The 17,791-nt window shown below is 37.8% G+C and overlaps 3 protein-coding genes across 8 annotated transcripts in view; 1 reads left to right on the top strand and 2 right to left on the bottom strand.

The window, feature by feature from the left end:
• Positions 1–990: 990 nt before the first annotated feature.
• On the top strand, positions 991–2,650 carry c12h14orf119 (chromosome 12 C14orf119 homolog). Its single transcript, XM_044367901.1, has 2 exons — positions 991–1,935; positions 2,035–2,650. The coding sequence occupies exons 1-2, from the start codon at positions 1,489–1,491 to the stop codon at positions 2,206–2,208; spliced, it is 621 nt and encodes a 206-aa protein (XP_044223836.1). The 5' UTR covers positions 991–1,488; the 3' UTR covers positions 2,209–2,650.
• Positions 2,641–5,026, bottom strand: si:ch211-14a17.10 (zinc-binding protein A33). The gene is made up of 7 exons (XM_044367900.1): positions 4,933–5,026; positions 4,764–4,826; positions 4,506–4,652; positions 4,261–4,383; positions 4,115–4,156; positions 3,977–4,021; positions 2,641–3,367 (listed from the first exon to the last, which is right to left on the bottom strand). Exons 1-7 carry the CDS (start codon positions 5,009–5,011, stop codon positions 2,814–2,816), a joined length of 1,053 nt encoding a protein of 350 aa, XP_044223835.1. The 5' UTR covers positions 5,012–5,026; the 3' UTR covers positions 2,641–2,813.
• Positions 5,027–5,034: 8 nt separating this feature from the next.
• Positions 5,035–17,791, bottom strand: part of LOC122993593 (putative leucine-rich repeat-containing protein DDB_G0290503) — a 39,942-nt gene continuing 27,185 nt past the window's right edge. For 2 of the 6 annotated variants that reach the window (XM_044367896.1, XM_044367892.1), the window contains 23 exons: positions 12,844–12,912; positions 12,341–12,424; positions 12,090–12,176; positions 11,854–11,937; positions 11,633–11,701; positions 11,450–11,539; positions 11,271–11,360; positions 11,089–11,178; positions 10,884–10,973; positions 10,708–10,788; positions 10,523–10,585; positions 9,292–9,354; positions 9,141–9,203; positions 7,254–7,322; positions 6,751–6,834; positions 6,500–6,586; positions 6,264–6,347; positions 6,043–6,111; positions 5,860–5,949; positions 5,681–5,770; positions 5,499–5,588; positions 5,294–5,383; positions 5,035–5,198 (listed from right to left, as the gene is read on the bottom strand). In XM_044367896.1, coding sequence (XP_044223831.1) covers positions 5,050–5,198; positions 5,294–5,383; positions 5,499–5,588; positions 5,681–5,770; positions 5,860–5,949; positions 6,043–6,111; positions 6,264–6,347; positions 6,500–6,586; positions 6,751–6,834; positions 7,254–7,322; positions 9,141–9,203; positions 9,292–9,354; positions 10,523–10,585; positions 10,708–10,788; positions 10,884–10,973; positions 11,089–11,178; positions 11,271–11,360; positions 11,450–11,539; positions 11,633–11,701; positions 11,854–11,937; positions 12,090–12,176; positions 12,341–12,424; positions 12,844–12,912 — 1,925 coding nt within the window. In that variant the 3' untranslated portion in view covers positions 5,035–5,049. Of the gene's footprint in view, positions 5,199–5,293; positions 5,384–5,498; positions 5,589–5,680; positions 5,771–5,859; positions 5,950–6,042; positions 6,112–6,263; positions 6,348–6,499; positions 6,587–6,750; positions 6,835–7,253; positions 7,323–9,140; positions 9,204–9,291; positions 9,355–10,333; positions 10,417–10,522; positions 10,586–10,707; positions 10,789–10,883; positions 10,974–11,088; positions 11,179–11,270; positions 11,361–11,449; positions 11,540–11,632; positions 11,702–11,853; positions 11,938–12,089; positions 12,177–12,340; positions 12,425–12,843; positions 12,913–15,042; positions 15,133–15,230; positions 15,321–15,449; positions 15,540–15,646; positions 15,716–15,823; positions 15,908–16,613; positions 16,701–17,020; positions 17,105–17,256; positions 17,326–17,415; positions 17,479–17,791 lie in introns of those variants that run through there. The other 4 variants (XM_044367893.1, XM_044367894.1, XM_044367895.1 and 1 more) reach the window with 4 other exon arrangements.

Raw genomic sequence — 17,791 nt, 5'->3', positions numbered from 1 at the left:
TTTTATTGCGTACCTTTTCTGTTGCGTTATTTTTATATTATTTATTTATTTTTATTATTATTACTTTTACCCTACGCCCTGTTGCCATGTTGAATGTATCAACCATTTGAAAGTGAAGTCATGCCTGTTATGTTATCCTTATTTCACTATGGTGCCTAAGTGTTTTCTGTTGTTGTCTTAATGTCACATGTTGAGTGACGGTTTCTAAATAAATATTGTATTAACAATGAAGTGAAAGAAGTATACTTCAATATTTTACATCGATTTTACCCTTTTAAAGAAGTGCTGGAAAGATTTAAGCTAAATATCGACTATATCTGTGTTTTTTCAATCCAGACAGAGAAACAATATTACACTTGTTTTTTTTCACTGTGATCATTCGTTCTACTGTTGTCGTATGGCAATCCTCTTTGTTGTAAATAAAGAAAGGTTTGGGGAAAAAATAAAAAAATAAAACGTTGCTCATTTTTTCACATTCACCATGGAAAACACACTTTAAATGTCTCTACGCTGTATATATAGTACATAAATTATCATTTTAAATATTCTATTTAGGCGACGAAAAGCTTTGCGCAATATCTGCGCAGGTTTGATTTCCTATACAACATGGCTGAAGTTGGCTGCAACATGGCTAACTCGCTAACTGTGGACGCTTCCTGTATTTGCTTGTACTTACAGATTGCTACAGGTACGTTGAAGACAGAATTATTGTATCAGTACTAAACGATGGAAAACACAGTATAACATTGGGGAATTTGCTAGGAAACGCTTCATAGAAAGAACACAATCTTCTAATTAATTAATAGTAACAACAGGAATAATAGAGAGAATTTAGTTTTTTTTCCTGCCAATCTGCTGTTCCATCATCCAGTCCAGTAGGTGGCGTTAATGCACCTATAACATGGATGTATGACATCCATGACCTGTAAGCTGGTTTGCCAACCGCCATTAGAACTCAAAGAAGAAGAAGCATATATTATTTAAATATTTAAACGAAACAGGTTTGATTTCCAGAATATAACTGCTTTATACATTTTTTTTCGTTTGTTAGTTTTTGTTGTTTAAAGTCATGATGTTACATACTCCGATACAGTAGGCGGCGGCATGCACCTTTAATTTTGGTTTGTAGTCCTCCATCAAAACAGGAAGAAAAAGAAGAAGAGGAAGAAGAAGAAGAAGAAGTGTATATTTGTTAGCAAGATTAGCACGAGTCTGGTTCAACGTCGCTGCTCTTCAAATATGCCGACAATAAGGCGATTAACATTCAAAAAAGATGGGTAAAGACAGCCATTCGTGCTAAGAGCAGTGCAGTGTGATGCTGAGTTTAAATTCAGACTCCGACGTTGGCACTGCTTAGATAAAAGCTACATGTTAACGTTACCCAGACCTAAGGATTCACCCTCTCGGCAGAAGCTGGTACTGGCGACTCATTTACAACAGAGGAACCGCTGGCTCTTCTCAGGCTGAGACAAACCTGTCTTTCCCAAGATGTCGTGGTTCAATCATGTCAGTCAAGGCTCAAACCAGCAGCAGCAGCAGCAGCAGCAGCAGCCCACTGACAGCCACAGACTTGCAGCTACAGACATGTGTAGCCCTCACTACTCCAGGCTCAGGGGTCCGACAGAGGGATCCCCGACCATGGCAACCCAAAACTGGATTGGCTTCTCCTCTCCCAGCCCGGAGAACTTTCCATCAGTCCCGCAGGCTGTCACCTGCCCCCCCACCCTAGAGAACCTGTCATGCATTTCTCCGAGTGCAGGCCATGCTAGAGACCTGGAGCCCATCTCATATGTGACCCTCCAAGAGCAGCGGTGCGTCCTGAGCTGGTTCCAGGGCTGGACCGCCACACAGAGGGAGCGGTTTCTGCAGGACCTGCTGGGAAAAGCTGTGCCTGGGAAAGTGTGCACCCTCCTAGATTCTCTCAGTACTCTTCAGGTACTTTTTGTGTGTCACTACTACACAGTAAATCCAGAGACTGGTGTCATGTCTTTTCTAACATTTAATAACTGTTTTCTCATTTTGTATCCTGACCAGGTTAAAGACAGACTACCAAACATTTTTGAATGCCAGCTGCGCCTGTGGACCCAGTGGTTTGAGTCTTGGGGAGAAGAGGAGAGGAATCATTTCTTGCACATACTGGAGGAGCGAGACCCAGCATTTGTTGCCCACTTTTACAGGAGTGTAGCAGGTACAGCAGGAAGAGACTGAGCAATGATTGCATTGTGATAGAGAAGCAGATGTGATAATATTGTGTTTAAAAGCAACTAGAGAGGGAACGTGTATTAGATCTAAGATAGTTCTCTTCTTAAGAGAAATATATGTAACTGCGATGGGACTTATTGTTGAAGGTAACCTATTTCATTTTTAACAACAGAACAGAAATAGTCATCCAACAAAGCTTTTTTTCAATTCAGTTTTCTACACCGGTTTCTTCAGGGCCACATCAAACATTATATCGCTTTCTACGAAGCTCAGAACAATTTTCTTTAGTGCTTTCATCATACGATTTAGTGGCCCTTATATAAACTTGAAGTAACCCAATTTGACGTCTAACTGTAAGAGAATTACACTTTCTGTATTGCGATGACATGGACAAGAGAACAAAACATTTTTTGTAAACATACAAGAATAAACAAAATGCATTGTTGTATATTTGTTGTTTTATTGCCTGAATCATTCTACAGTAGTATTAACAGATGTATGTGTATGACATCTTCTACAGTCAGTGATTGTTTATTACCTACTGACATATTAATAAATGAGATACATGACTAAGATTTGACACATAGTACAAACATAACCTGCCCTCTTCCCTAAATTATCCAGTCAGTTGGTCCAGGAGGAATTAATATTATTGGATTTTGAAGAGTAACATCCTCAAGACAAATATTCACAAATGGATAGATTTTGTCTGTAAACTTCTGACCCACAAATGAGTACAAATGAGATCTTGTACCAGCGTCATAGAACGAGATCTGTCCCTTATTGTAGTCCAGCAGAATACCCAGCATAAGAGGCGGTGTCTGAACTCGAAGAGTAATAGGTCTGTTATTCATAGCTTTGTACTGGCCCTGCTTGTTCAGGACTATAGTCCAGTAACCCTTTAGAGGTTTGAATGAAAGCGTTCCCTTTCTTTGAGAAGATTCACTGGCCATCCCAAGTAAGTAACAATTCGCCTCAGCTACAGACACCTCCCAGTAATGTCTGCCAGTTGAGAAGCCGGTCGAGCCCAGGGCAGCGAGAACCACATCAAACCGGCCTGGATTGTCAGGGACATCTTGATCATCGTCATCGGCGTGTATCTGAGTGTTTTGATCTGACAAAGCTAGTCTTCGGTGTGCCGTGTTTGGATCCAAGGTCACCTGCCCTGTAGACAGAAATGTAAATCATGTGGATCTTTTTGAAAGAAAATTGGCCTCACTAAGTTTTAGGAAGTACTCCGGTGATTTAATATGTTGCTTCCATAAAGTTAGGAGAGTCACAAGAGATAGATCTGAAAAAGCATGGTCTAAATCGAAGCTGCAGAGGCTGATATTTCCCGACTTTTAGTCCCTAGTATGGGTCAAGCTCCAATATCACTGGATCCTACATTTCCCACAATGCAACTGGATAGTGTCTTTCATATGACCCTCCCTGCCTGGTAAATGCCCACATCTTTCAAATTCCTCATTTCCTGTTTTTAATGTAGTTTTTCTGTTAAAAATGTACTGTATCAAAGCTCAAGATGATGACATCACTATGACATCATCAGATATTTTCTCAGATTTGACAAAGTGCCACTAGAGCCATAGAGGACACTACACGACCATTTTCACAGGCTCACCGACAATTAGGAGTCAAAACTAAAGTGTAAAATTGGTGGAGTCCCCCTTTAAAGTCAACCATAAAGTTTTTCCTTTACAGTACTGTGCACGTGTCTATGTGTGTGTAGGGTTGTATATGTGTAGCTTCTATATATACTGTATGTGTGACTTACTGGTATAGATAGTCTTATCCTCCTCATTTGAGTTCTTTTGAAGTTCTGAGGAGAGAGTTAAAACAGTGCAATTGTGAGGGGGGGTTGGTGATACCACAGTGTATTCTCTGCACTTTGCTGAACTTAACTCATAGTTACCTGTTATAATATCCGTAAGTTTGTTCTTCTCATTATCCAGGTCTATAATTAAGACAGAAAGCAGGATTTCATTAGGAATCACAGAAGCAACTACTGCCATTACTCTGTTGTATGGTGTGTACATATTTCCAGACAGTTGAATATACTTCTGTATTTGTTCTGCAGTTCTTCTAACTGCTGCTGCAGCTGGGTGATCTTGACATCCTTGATGAGCAGCTGCTGCTGGTGATCAGCATTGTCCTGGGTCTGTTCCTGCTGGCTCCTTAAATCTGTTGAATAAAATGTATAGTTCAAAAACTACATTAAATAACACACTGAATGGACTGGTTGCTTTAAGCTATTACCTTTCCTCTATTGCATACTGAGTGCATGAGCAGAGAGGTGAACTTACTATCATATTCATTCTGCAGTCTGTTATTAATTGTCCTCTCTTCTGCTAACTCCAGCTGCAGCTGTTGGAGCTCAGCATCCTTGTCATTCAGCTGCAGCTGCAGGCGATCTGTATCCTTCTGGCTCTGTTCCAGCTCTCTTTGTAAATCTGTTTGATGAAAAATTCAGTTCAAAAGCCACATCAAATGACTCACTGGATCTCAAGGACAGCTATACCGCATGTGTTGATACTGTAATAGGGTCATATTCAGGATCCTACCTTCACAATGGGTAACAGCATTGTTGCAGCACATTTTTAGTTCTTTGGCCTCTTGCTTTAAGTCTGACAGAGGGAGGAGGTTGAAACATGGATGTGTATCAAACACAAACCAACATAATAATAAGTATTTGAGGAGAAGTTTGAAAAAGTTGGGATGTACAGTACACACCTTCATTTGTGCTTTGGAGTTTCTTGTTCTCTTTTTGTTGTGTTTGTAGTTGTTGTGTCAGTTCTGGGAGAGAAAGCATCAAATTATCACAACTGTATGACAAACCTAATTTATTCTTCACCTTAGACTGAATGTGCTGAATAACAGTAGAGACACAATAGTAGGAAAGTAACAGACTGACAAACCGTTGATATTTCTTTCAGCAGCTTTGGATGGCCCTTTCTCAGCCTTTTTCAGTTGTGCCCTCAATTCAGCAATCTCCATCACTAGCAGACACACAAACACAGCTGCTATGTTATATTGGCCTTAAAAGAAACAAATGACATGACATGAAACATTAGCAAATAAGACATTTTCATACTCAAGTTAAAATTCTGTGCATCTGCATCATTGAGCCGAAGTTCACTGTCTTGCAGTTGCCTCTTTGCTAACTCCAGTCTCTTCTGAATCTCTGAAAGCAAGTTAGAGATCAACAAAATATATCATCTTAAAAATAAAACTCTGTTTATATGTAATGTTTTATTTCTTGGTGTATAACAGTAGAAATGTCACATTTTGTTCCTCACCTGCAAGGTTCTCAGCGTTTGTTTCCTTGAGGTCTGATATTTGGTCTTCCAATGGTTTGATTTTCTTGTGAAGTTCCATAATCTGAGCCGCTAAAAAACAAAAAAAAGACAAAACAAGCTACTTTTAATATCCTGAAGGAAATTAATAATTCTGTTTTTGTCCAGCTGAATAAAACACCTACAAAGATCACCAATCTTCATGTCACTTGAGTCCAGCACCGTTGTCTTTTCTTTTATCTGATTTCTGACGTCCTCCAGTTCATTCTCCAGTTCTTCAAGAAAGACAGAATTGTGGTTTAGTTCCTCAGAATGTATGAAAAGGTATAAAGCATACATTTAAGGAATATATACTGCTCCCCACCTTTAATTTTCTCTAATTGTGCTTTTGTCTGTTTGTCTTCTTGCTTCTTCAGTCTTGCTATTTCATCTTGTTGAGCCAAGATCTGAAACACTAACAGAAGAAAGACTGGATTAGATACTGTAAATTCACTGGATACAAGACCAACGACCAGTTCATTTTACTGTAATTCTGATGATGACTCACTCAGTTTAGTATTTTCGTCCTTTTCATCTTCAATTCCGTTAATCAGATTATTCAGATGGTTTTGGAGTGCTGTATACAAATGACAACATCAAAACATAATTTCATAAGAGCACATGTAATGTGTTTAATGTAACCGTTTATTAGAAAAACTTGTAATTTTTACAGTGTTTTTGGTCTGGAGTCCTTCGTATATGCTGTCAAGATATAGTTCTGTCACTCACCGCTAATCTTAGAGTAATCTGTGTCATTTTCTGCCACATTCGCCAGTTTCTCAATCTCTGTTTGTATTGCAATAATCTGTAGAACTGAAAGAAGAGTTAACATTAACAATCATATTCTAGCATGTATCACCTGACACCTTAACTATACATATCATTCAGTTATTTTGATTGTTTCAGTGGGTTGTTAATCAATGCAAACATAAACCAGATCGATAGAACTTCTATGTTGTACTCACGTTTTTGAGGTTGAGCACTTCTTGCTTTCAGCTCCTCTGTTTTTTTGGTCAGCTCATCATTCTTCTCGTCTATAATTTTTTGAAGCTCTGCAGAACAAAGAAAAAGACGGTTTTTAACTTGGATGTCCTCTGATCTTTGTACCTCACATCAGTGTTAAGTTGATCTGTTACTAAGTCGCAAAGTAGCTATTTTACATACAATATAAAACAAGTGCCTGAACTGAATTGAATTGACAATGAAACACACTCACCTTTTATCTTAGATTTGGATTCGGTGTTTTGTAGTTGTCTCTTTAGCTCCTCAAGTTGCAGGGTTAATGTGGAAATTTGAAGAGCTGAAACAATCAGACTTAAGCAGTTAAACTAAAGAGCAGTATTCAGACTGTCCAATGTTTCCATTATCCTTTAAACTACCTGCATCCAGATCCACAACACACTGCATTCCTGTGTACAGTTTTTTTTTTTCAACGTAATCAAAAGATCAGATTTTGACAAAGATGATTGGTATGACCAGGTTATGGGACATCAACTAAATATCAGTGTGAAACAATGGCTCATTTTTACTTTAAATTATCAAAACAGATATCATGAAGTGTCATTATTAGTCAACAGAGAGGAAATCCTTCAAGCTCCACTTAAGTAAAATACACTAGACTCCCACTGGGATGGACAGAGAAAATTGAATGGGTCAGAAATGACATTTGGTCAGTACTGAGAAGTTTGAACAAAACAGTAATGTAGGTCCTTCACTCACCAAGTGAAGTAATACTGTCAGATTTGGACTGCAGCTCCTTCATTTTGTCATCCAGGTCATTCTGCAGTTCTACAAGGACACATATACATCAGCTGTATATTCTAAATATAGAGCAAAATATTAGGATCAAAGCTTTTATCCATGTCTGTGGTTTTGACCGGCAATATCTGCTCAGCAAGATTTCCTATCTGGAGGTCTCGACAGGGTTGCCCTCTCTCCATCTTATTAGGCTACTTGCTTCACCATCTGAGCCACTTCTGCAGGCTACCCAGCAATCACAAGATCGTGAGCCAATAACTCTTCATAACACACCCAATTTCATATCATTTTTTATCTAGATTATATTGTGATGCATGTGAAAAACTAATACCTCCTATCCTGAAATAATTGACAGGTTTAGAAAGATATCAGATTGTAAGATGAATTGGGTAAGTGAGCAATATTGCCCCTGAATGAATTGAATGACCATATACAGTATCTGTTAATATGTCAACTGTTAGTAGTTGTCATTGGGTAAATAATTTCCACAATATTAATAAAATAACACTTTAGAACTACAACCATAGACATTGACCGTTGCCATCTTGGATTTTTGGAGCCAGAAGTGATGCTTAGCATGGTGCATTTACAGTCTATGGTTAACTGTGATAATGCTAATGCTAATTTTCGGTGGCAACAAACAGGCTTAAAACTATTTTTAAAAAATGTACTTACTGGAAAAACTGAACAGCTGATTCCTTAGAGGGTCTTTTAGCACAACCAAACGCTGAACAAGACTTTTTTAGGCGACCATAATGTTACAAGTAGCTGTAATGAACTAAAAATGCAAAACGCAAATAGCGGCAGCTACGCCTATATCTGGGGTTACGCCATGGTTACATTACCTAACCAATGTTGTCGCTGTGGTAGCAACTTTTCAATCACAAGATAGCCACGCCCTAAATCATACCCTGCTTTATTGTCAAGTTTAAATGAAATGGGAACATAATTTACAAAATGAACATCAAGTTGTATTGAAGAAGACTTGAAACTAGCGATTGAGACCACAAACTCATTAGGAAACTGTTTACTGAGGTATAAATCAAGTGAGAAGTAGGGTCATTTTCTCATAGACTTCTACACAAAAAGACTTCTTTTTGGAGCCAGAGGAGTTGCCCCTGATGGCCATTAGAGAGAACGCAGGTTTAAGGCACTTCCGCATTGGCTTCACTTTTCAGACGCAGAACCAAGCAGGTAGTTCCGGGTCTCAAAAGTGAAGCCAATGCAGAAGTGCCTTAAACCTGCATTCTTTCTAATGGCCATCAGGGGGCAACTCCACCTGCTCCAAAAAGCAGTCTGTTGACTATAACAATCTACAAAATACCACAATGGACTTGAAACATTGCTTAACTCCTGCCTTACTACCTATTTGTAAGTTCAATGATTCCTGTAGCTCTTCCTGTGGGCTGTTCAATTTTTATGGGACAGTAAAAAAGCCACTCACAAAGGCCTCAATTTTCCAAAGAAATTAGTCGTCTGGTTGGTTGATTTATAAAATTTTGAACAGCTGAAGACGGAGCTAGATGTAGGCTCTAGAGCTGGCATAATATTGAAGAAACCCTGGTACACCACTACAGTCTAGAAGACTTGATGTATTTGAGAGAACCATTAAGAAAAGCTAAAAAGAAATGTGGTTTATACATCATGTCATCTCTCTGTATGGTGAAAAATCCAATCATTTGCTAAAACTGACAGACAAAGACGTGGACACTACTGTTTTTTTTATACTTTAAAATAGACAATAAACCTGTTCATTTCCCATAAGAGAGTCAAAAGAGTGTTCACAGTTTTTCAGACATTGTTGGCCAGCACGGACAGTAAGTAAAAACCAACTGAGACAACACTCACCTTTTAGTTTCTGCTCAAAACTTGAACACTGCTCCTCCGTCTGGTTGAGTTTACTCTGCAGAGCTAGTACAAAACACAGATTCATAATGTAAGGTAATGTTCTTCTTCATTTCTAGTGGCAGCAACCTCAACATGCCAGGACTTAACTTACCTTTGATCTCAGCCTGATCATGAGAGTGTTCCTCCTCTTTTGCCTTCAGTTGTTCCCTCAGCTCTGAAAAAGTAATTTATGCTTCAGCTTAAGAAGGGTGTACAGCTAATACATGAATTCAATAATGCCAAGGAGGAAAAGGACACTGTGGGAAATTTTTACCTGTTCAGACATTACCAATATAGTACCAATCAAGTTATACAATCATTTACTTTGGAGATAAAGCAATTACTTTTTTTATATTCTTTGTAGAAGAATATACTCCATTATTTTACTCTTCTAGTCTCATTTTACTCTTTTAGTCTTACTAAGTGGACAAACAGTCAAGGTTAATCATTTAGTTTTGTAACTTTAGATGTGCCTGAGAATATAATGGTGTGTGGAACTAAGTGATACAGGAATGTGTTGATGTCTCCTCGCATGAAGATATTGGCTACTAAGGAAGGCAAAACACTGTACGTTCCTGGAAAACAGCTAATCATGGTGTCTTGATAAATGAGTTAGGCCAAGAGAGGTACAGTGATGGGAGCGAGTTAATGTTTGACTCCACAATAGGAAGGGTTAGTAGTTAGTATAAATGAATGTGTTTCATAATTCTCTTTCATTTGCTCCATGTACTGTTTGAATTTACAGTAAAGCTATATCATATTGAACTCTACTTGATTAGTCTGAGTTTTTACTTAAAGGTGCAGTGTGTAGAATTTAGTGGCATCTAGCAGAACGGAATATAATATTCATAAGTATGTTTCAATTAGTGTACAATCACCTGAAAATAAGAATCGTTGTGTTTTCGTTATCTTAGAATGAGCCCTTTATATCTACATAGGGAGCGGGTCCTCTTCCATGGACCCCGCCATGTTGCACCAGCATGTTTCTACAGTAGCCCAGAACAGAAAAACCAAACACTGGCTCTAGAGAGAGCCTTTCATGTTTTTTGCGAGCTTCACGGGCACCGTACGTTGACGTACATGCTTGGAAGGGGAGGGTGAGGGCTATTTAGTTGGTTGCAATCTGCAACTTCACCACTAGATGCCACTAAATCCTACACACTACACCTTTAAAGATAATTAAACAGTGTGGCATCGTTGTGGCACATTTTTAGTTCTTTGGCCTCTTGCTTTAAGTCTGACAGAGGGAGGAGGTTGAAACATGGATGTGTATCAAACACAAACCAACATAATAATAAGTATTTGAGGAGAAGTTTGAAAAAGTTGGGATATACAGTACACACCTTCATTTGTGCTTTGGAGTTTCTTGTTCTCTTTTTGTTGTGTTTGTAGTTGTTGCGTCAGTTCTGGGAGAGAAAGCATCAAATTATCACAACTGTATGACAAACCTAATTTATTCTTCACCTTAGACTGAATGTGCTGAATGACAGTAGAGACACAATAGTAGGAAAGTAACAGACTGACAAACCGTTGATATTTCTTTCAGCAGCTTTGGATGGCCCTTTCTCAGCCTTTTTCAGTTGTGCCCTCAATTCAGCAATCTCCATCACTAGCAGACACACAAACACAGCTGCTATGTTATATTGGCCTTAAAAGAAACAAATGACATGACATGAAACATTAGCAAATAAGTCATTTTCATACTCAAGTTAAAATTCTGTGCATCTGCATCATTGAGCCGAAGTTCACTGTCTTGCAGTTGCCTCTTTGCTAACTCCAGTCTCTTCTGAATCTCTGAAAGCAAGTTAGAGATCAACAAAATATATCATCTTATAAATAAAACTCTGTTTATATGTAATGTTTTATTTCTTGGTGTATAACAGTAGAAATGTCACATTTTGTTCCTCACCTGCAAGGTTCTCAGCGTTTGTTTCCTTGAGGTCTGATATTTGGTCTTCCAATGGTTTGATTTTCTTTTGAAGTTCCATAATCTGAGCCGCTAAAAAACAAAAAAAAGACAAAACAAGCTACTTTTAATATCCTGAAGGAAATTAAAAATTCTGTTTTTGTCCAGCTGAATAAAACACCTACAAAGATCACCAATCTTTGTGTCACTTGAGTCCAGCACCGTTGTCTTTTCTTTTATCTGATTTCTGACATCCTCCAGTTCATTCTCCAGTTCTTCAAGAAAGACAGAATTGTGGTTTAGTTCCTCAGAATGTATGAAAAAGTATAAAGCATACATTTAAGGAATATATACTGCTCCCCACCTTTAATTTTCTCTAATTGTGCTTTTGTCTGTTTGTCTTCTTGCTTCTTCAGTCTTGCTATTTCATCTTGTTGAGCCAAGATCTGAAACACTAACAGAAGAAAGACTGGATTAGATACTGTAAATTCACTGGATACAAGACCAACGACCAGTTCATTTTACTGTAATTCTGATGATGACTCACTCAGTTTAGTATTTTCGTCTTTTTCATCTTGAATTCCTTTAATCAGATTATTCAGATGGTTTTGGAGTGCTGTATACAAATGACAACATCAAAACATAATTTCATAAGAGCACATGTAATGTGTTTAATGTAACCGTTTATTAGAAAAACTTGTAATTTTTACAGTGTTTTTGGTCTGGAGTCCTTCGTATATGCTGTCAAGATATAGTTCTGTCACTCACCGCTAATCTTAGAGTAATCTGTGTCATTTTCTGCCACATTCGCCAGTTTCTCAATCTCTGTTTGTATTGCAATAATCTGTAGAACTGAAAGAAGAGTTAACATTAACAATCATATTCTAGCATGTATCACCTGACACCTTAACTATACATATCATTCAGTTATTTTGATTGTTTCAGTGGGTTGTTAATCAATGCAAACATAAACCAGATCAATAGAACTTCTATGTTGTACTCACGTCTGTGAGGTTGAGCACTTCTTGCTTTCAGCTCCTCTGTTTTTTTGGCCAGCTCAACATTCTTCTCGTCTATAATTTTTTGAAGCTCTGCAGATCAAAGAAAAAGATGGTTTTTAACTTGGATGTCCTCTGATCTTTGTACCTCACATCAGTGTTAAGTTGATCTGTTACTAAGTCGCAAAGTAGCTATTTTACATACAATATAAAACAAGTGCCTGAACTGAATTGAATTGACAATGAAACACACTCACCTTTTATCTTAGATTTGGATTCGGTGTTTTGTAGTTGTCTCTTTAGCTCCTCAAGTTGCAGGGTTAATGTGGAAATTTGAAGAGCTGAAACAATCAGACTTAAGCAGTTAAACTAAAGAGCAGTATTCAGACTGTCCAATGTTTCCATTATCCTTTAAACTACCTGCATCCAGATCCACAACACACTGCATTCCTGTGTACAGTTTTTTTTTTTCAACGTAATCAAAAGATCAGATTTTGACAAAGATGATTGGTATGACCAGGTTATGGGACATCAACTAAATATCAGTGTGAAACAATGGCTCATTTTTACTTTAAATTATCAAAACAGATATCATGAAGTGTCATTATTAGTCAACAGAGAGGAAATCCTTCAAGCTCCACTTAAGTAAAATACACTAGACTCCCACTGGGATGGACAGAGAAAATTGAATGGGTCAGAAATGACATTTGGTCAGTACTGAGAAGTTTGAACAAAACAGTAATGTAGGTCCTTCACTCACCAAGTGAAGTAATACTGTCAGATTTGGACTGCAGCTCCTTCATTTTGTCATCCAGGTCATTCTGCAGTTCTACAAGGACACATATACATCAGCTGTATATTCTAAATATAGAGCAAAATATTAGGATCAAAGCTTTTATCCATGTCTGTGGTTTTGACCGGCAATATCTGCTCAGCAAGATTTCCTATCTGGAGGTCTCGACAGGGTTGCCCTCTCTCCATCTTATTAGGCTACTTGCTTCACCATCTGAGCCACTTCTGCAGGCTACCCAGCAATCACAAGATCGTGAGCCAATAACTCTTCATAACACACCCAATTTCATATCATTTTTTATCTAGATTATATTGTGATGCATGTGAAAAACTAATACCTCCTATCCTGAAATAATTGACAGGTTTAGAAAGATATCAGATTGTAAGATGAATTGGGTAAGTGAGCAATATTGCCCCTGAATGAATTGAATGACCATATACAGTATCTGTTAATATGTCAACTGTTAGTAGTTGTCATTGGGTAAACAATTTCCACAATATTAATAAAATAACACTTTAGAACTACAACCATAGACATTGACCGTTGCCATCTTGGATTTTTGGAGCCAGAAGTGATGCTTAGCATGGTGCATTTACAGTCTATGGTTAACTGTGATAATGCTAATGCTAATGCTTATTTTCGGTGGCAACAAACAGGCTTAAAACTATTTTAAAAAATGTACTTACTGGAAAAACTGAACAGCTGATTCCTTAGAGGGTCTTTTAGCACAACCAAACGCTGAACAAGACTTTTTTAGGCGACCATAATGTTACAAGTAGCTGTAATGAACTAAAAATGCAAAACGCGCAAAATAGCGGCAGCTACGCCTATATCTGGGGTTACGCCATGGTTACATTACCTAACCAATGTTGTCGCTGTGGTAGCAACTTTTCAATCACAAGATAGCCATGCCCTAAATCATACCCTGCTTTATTGTCAAGTTTAAATGAAATGGGAACATAATTTACAAAATGAACATCAAGTTGTATTGAAGAAGACTTGAAACTAGCGATTGAGACCACAAACTCATTAGGAAACTGTTTACTGAGGTATAAATCAAGTGAGAAGTAGGGTCATTTTCTCATAGACTTCTACACAAAAAGACTTCTTTTTGGAGCCAGAGGAGTTGCCCCTGATGGCCATTAGAGAGAACGCAGGTTTAAGGCACTTCCGCTTTGGCTTCACTTTTCAGACGCAGAACCAAGCAGGTAGTTCCGGGTCTCAAAAGTGAAGCCAATGCAGAAGTGCCTTAAACCTGCATTCTTTCTAATGGCCATCAGGGGGCAACTCCACCTGCTCCAAAAAGCAGTCTGTTGACTATAACAATCTACAAAATACCACAAAGGACTTGAAACATTTCTTAACCCCTTCCTTACTTATCTATTTACAGGTTCAATGATTCCTGTAGCTCTTCCTGTGGGCTGTTCAATTTTTATGGGACAGTAAAAAAGCCACTCATTAAGGCCTCAATTTTCCAAAGAAATTAGTCGTCTGGTTGGTTGATTTATAAAATTTTGAACAGCTGAAGACGGAGCTAGATGTAGGCTCTAGAGCTGGCATAATATTGAAGAAACCCTGGTACATCACTACAGTCTAGAAGACTTGATGTATTTGAGAGAACCATTAAGAAAAGCTAAAAAGAAATGTGGTTTATACATCATGTCATCTCTCTGTATGGTGAAAAATCCAATCATTTGCTAAAACTGACAGACAAAGACGTGGACACTACTGTTTTTTTTTTATACTTTAAAATAGACAATAAACCTGTTCATTTCCCATAAGAGAGTCAAAAGAGTGTTCACAGTTTTTCAGACATTGTTGGCCAGCACGGACAGTAAGTAAAAACCAACTGAGACAACACTCACCTTTTAGTTTCTGCTCAAAACTTGAACACTGCTCCTCCGTCTGGTTGAGTTTACTCTGTAGAGCTAGTACAAAACACAGATTCATAATGTAAGGTAATGTTCTTTTTCATTTCTTGTGGCAGCAACCTCAACATGCCAGGACTTAACTTACCTTTGATCTCAGCCTGATCATGAAAGTGTTCCTCCTCTTTTGCCTTCAGTTGTTCCCTCAGCTCTAGAAAGGTAGTTTATGCTTTAGCTTAAGAAGGGTGTACAGCTAATACATGAATTCAATAATGCCAAGTAGGAAAAGGACACTCACTAGCAACTGTAGAAGAAGTTGTTTGGGCTTCGTCGCGCTTTTCTTTTTCTAGGTTTCTGAGTTGGTTGTGCAGATCAGTGATTGTTAGAACTGAGAAACACAGAAATGAAATTAGAAAGATTAGAGAAAAAAAGATTTCAGATTATTTTTAATAATGAATGTAGACACCTTGTTGCCTTTTTACTTACTCAGTTTGGCATCTTTCTGATTCTTCTCATTCAGCTCGTTGACTGATTTCTGTAGGTCTCTCTTCTTGGCTGTGAGCTCGTTTGTGAGCTCTGAGACAAATTTAAAACACATTAATTAGTTATATGCAGAAAATCAGGATGCAGTAACAACATTTTTTATTTTAGTTGTATGGATTGGAATGAATATGGGATTTGTAAAGGATAATTAGAGATACTTACGGGTTACCTGAGCGGTCTGTGACCTCTGGTGTTCTGACAGCTGTCTCTGCAAGTATTCCACTTGACTCTGCAGCGTCATGATTTTCAGCACTGAAGCACACAAAGATGTCAAAATATAGTAAATAATGTAATAAGATCTTATATAAACAGGACAGCTTGTCTGTGAATCTTTCTGCTCAAATTTATTTCCTACTCACTCAGTTTTGTGTTTTCATCGTCTTTGTCATCGATCTCACTGATAAGACCATCCACTCTGTTTTGCAACTCTAGAACAAAAAAATAGTCCTTGATGAGATTACATTTTATCTTTTGTGATTTGATTTGTCAAATAATGTCACTCTGAATTGTTACATTAGCATTTAAAACAGACTGACCTTTTATTTGGTCACCAGTGGTCTCATTAGCAGCCTTTTTCTGATGGTCCCATATATCATTCTGCAGCTCAATGATTGTTAAAACTGAAAGAAACAAACATGCAGTGGGTTTGACTGAGTTTATTGCTTCAGAAACCTGTCTTACCAGCCCTCGATATTAAATGCAAAATGTCTATTTACTCCATTTATTACTCCATATTTCCATGACCTACATCAACTGCTGTCAAGTCAACAAGTATTTATGGTGTGTGAAACAGGACTTTTTGCTTGACAACAGGCTGATGGTTAATAATCAAAACATCAGTGGATTTGGTGTCTCAAAGAAAAGAGCACAAGGAAACACACTGAGATGCATAAACAGAGTTATTGCAAGCAGCGATATTAGGTTGAGTTTATCCATTGTGGGTAAAAACTGGAATTTTTCTCTCAAACATTCAACACATTTAGCTTTGTAGAAAGTACTACCTACTATCTAGTAGTGGATAGAGTACTTAATTAATCCCAAAGGGTAATTGTACTGTTGTAGCAGCCGAGTTACATAAATTACAAGCAAACATTTTTTCTCTCTGAAACACTGATGAAGGAACTTTTTGTCAAAAATAATTAGAAGATGAAAACAAAAACACAAGGAAAAAAAAACTTCTATTTAGTTTCTGTCTATAAGGGGTCAAGAGACTTGATATTTTAAGTGGTGACAAATCTGGCAACAACTACGAATTTACACCTTTAACAATGATTTGGACTTAAACAGTGACCTGATGATCACAGTGTATCAAATCAATGTGCTCACTTTTTTTGGGGTTGGCCATCAGTTTCTCTATTTCTTCAGTCTTGGAGTTCAGTTCGTCTTGCTTCTCCTCCAGTTGCCTCTGCAGCTCTGTGGGGAGACAAAGCGAAAGACTAAGAGAGGCAGAAAAACATCAGCCATCAGTCTCCTACAGAGTCTTTAAAGTGACAACTCTGACAATCTACCACAGTGAGATAACTTTCCAAATCAGACCATTCTACTTTAACAATAGTTTCACTGTTAGTGGCGAGATCTGAACTCTGTCAGTTCTTGAGTCTTGGAGACAGGAGAAATGATCTTATTCTACCTGTATATTTAAAAATAATAATTGTAAGGAACACAAATTTCTCAATGCACAACAAACGGTTAATACAGATCAACAAACATTGACTGTGACCACTGTTACTCACCTGAGACCTTGTCTGGGTCTTTTGTGGTGGAGATCAGATCCTCCAGTGCCTTCAGATCATCATGCAGGTTTATCACGTTCAGAACTGACACAGAAAAACAAAGCAAACATCATTACACAGCTTATCAGGTGATGAACTGAGCAGAGGACACCTCTCATGAAAAAGGTGAGATCTCAGCTAAATATGAATATTGTACTGTACTGAAGCCATAATGACAATATTGTAACTTCACTCACTGAGTGCCACTTTGGAGTCTCCAGTTCTGTTCAGTTCTGCAATCTTCTGTTCAAATTCAGTCTTTACCTCTGATGGAAACAGACACATAATCCAAATCAAAAGTGAAACTGGAACATAAATCATCGGAGCGTTTAGCTGCAGTCATGTTAACAACTTACGCTCATATCTTTCCTCAAGTCCAGAGCATTCTTCACTCTTTAATGCCAGATTCCTTTGCAGCTCTGTTGTTTGGAAAGAGAGAAAGACTGGACATCAAAATTCTCACTTGCAGTGGTGTCTTTTGTTATATCATTGTTTTATTATGAGGATAAAAACAGCTAAAAAGAAATGTGGTTTATACATCATGTCATCTCTCTGTATGGTGAAAAATCCAATCATTTGCTAAAACTGACAGACAAAGACGTGGAGACTACTGTTTTTTTACTTTAAAATAGACAATGAACGCGTTCATTTCCCATAAGAGAGTCAAAAGAGTGTTCACAGTTTTTCAGACATTGTTGGCCAGCATGGACAGTAAGTAAAAACCAACAGTGA

The sequence above is a fragment of the Thunnus albacares genome, chromosome 12 (genome assembly GCF_914725855.1).
Source record: "Thunnus albacares chromosome 12, fThuAlb1.1, whole genome shotgun sequence".
In the NCBI taxonomy this organism is placed as follows: Eukaryota; Metazoa; Chordata; class Actinopteri; order Scombriformes; family Scombridae; genus Thunnus; species Thunnus albacares.
The sequence above is the reverse complement of the archived record's forward strand: the minus strand, read 5'-3'. Positions and strand labels throughout refer to the sequence as shown.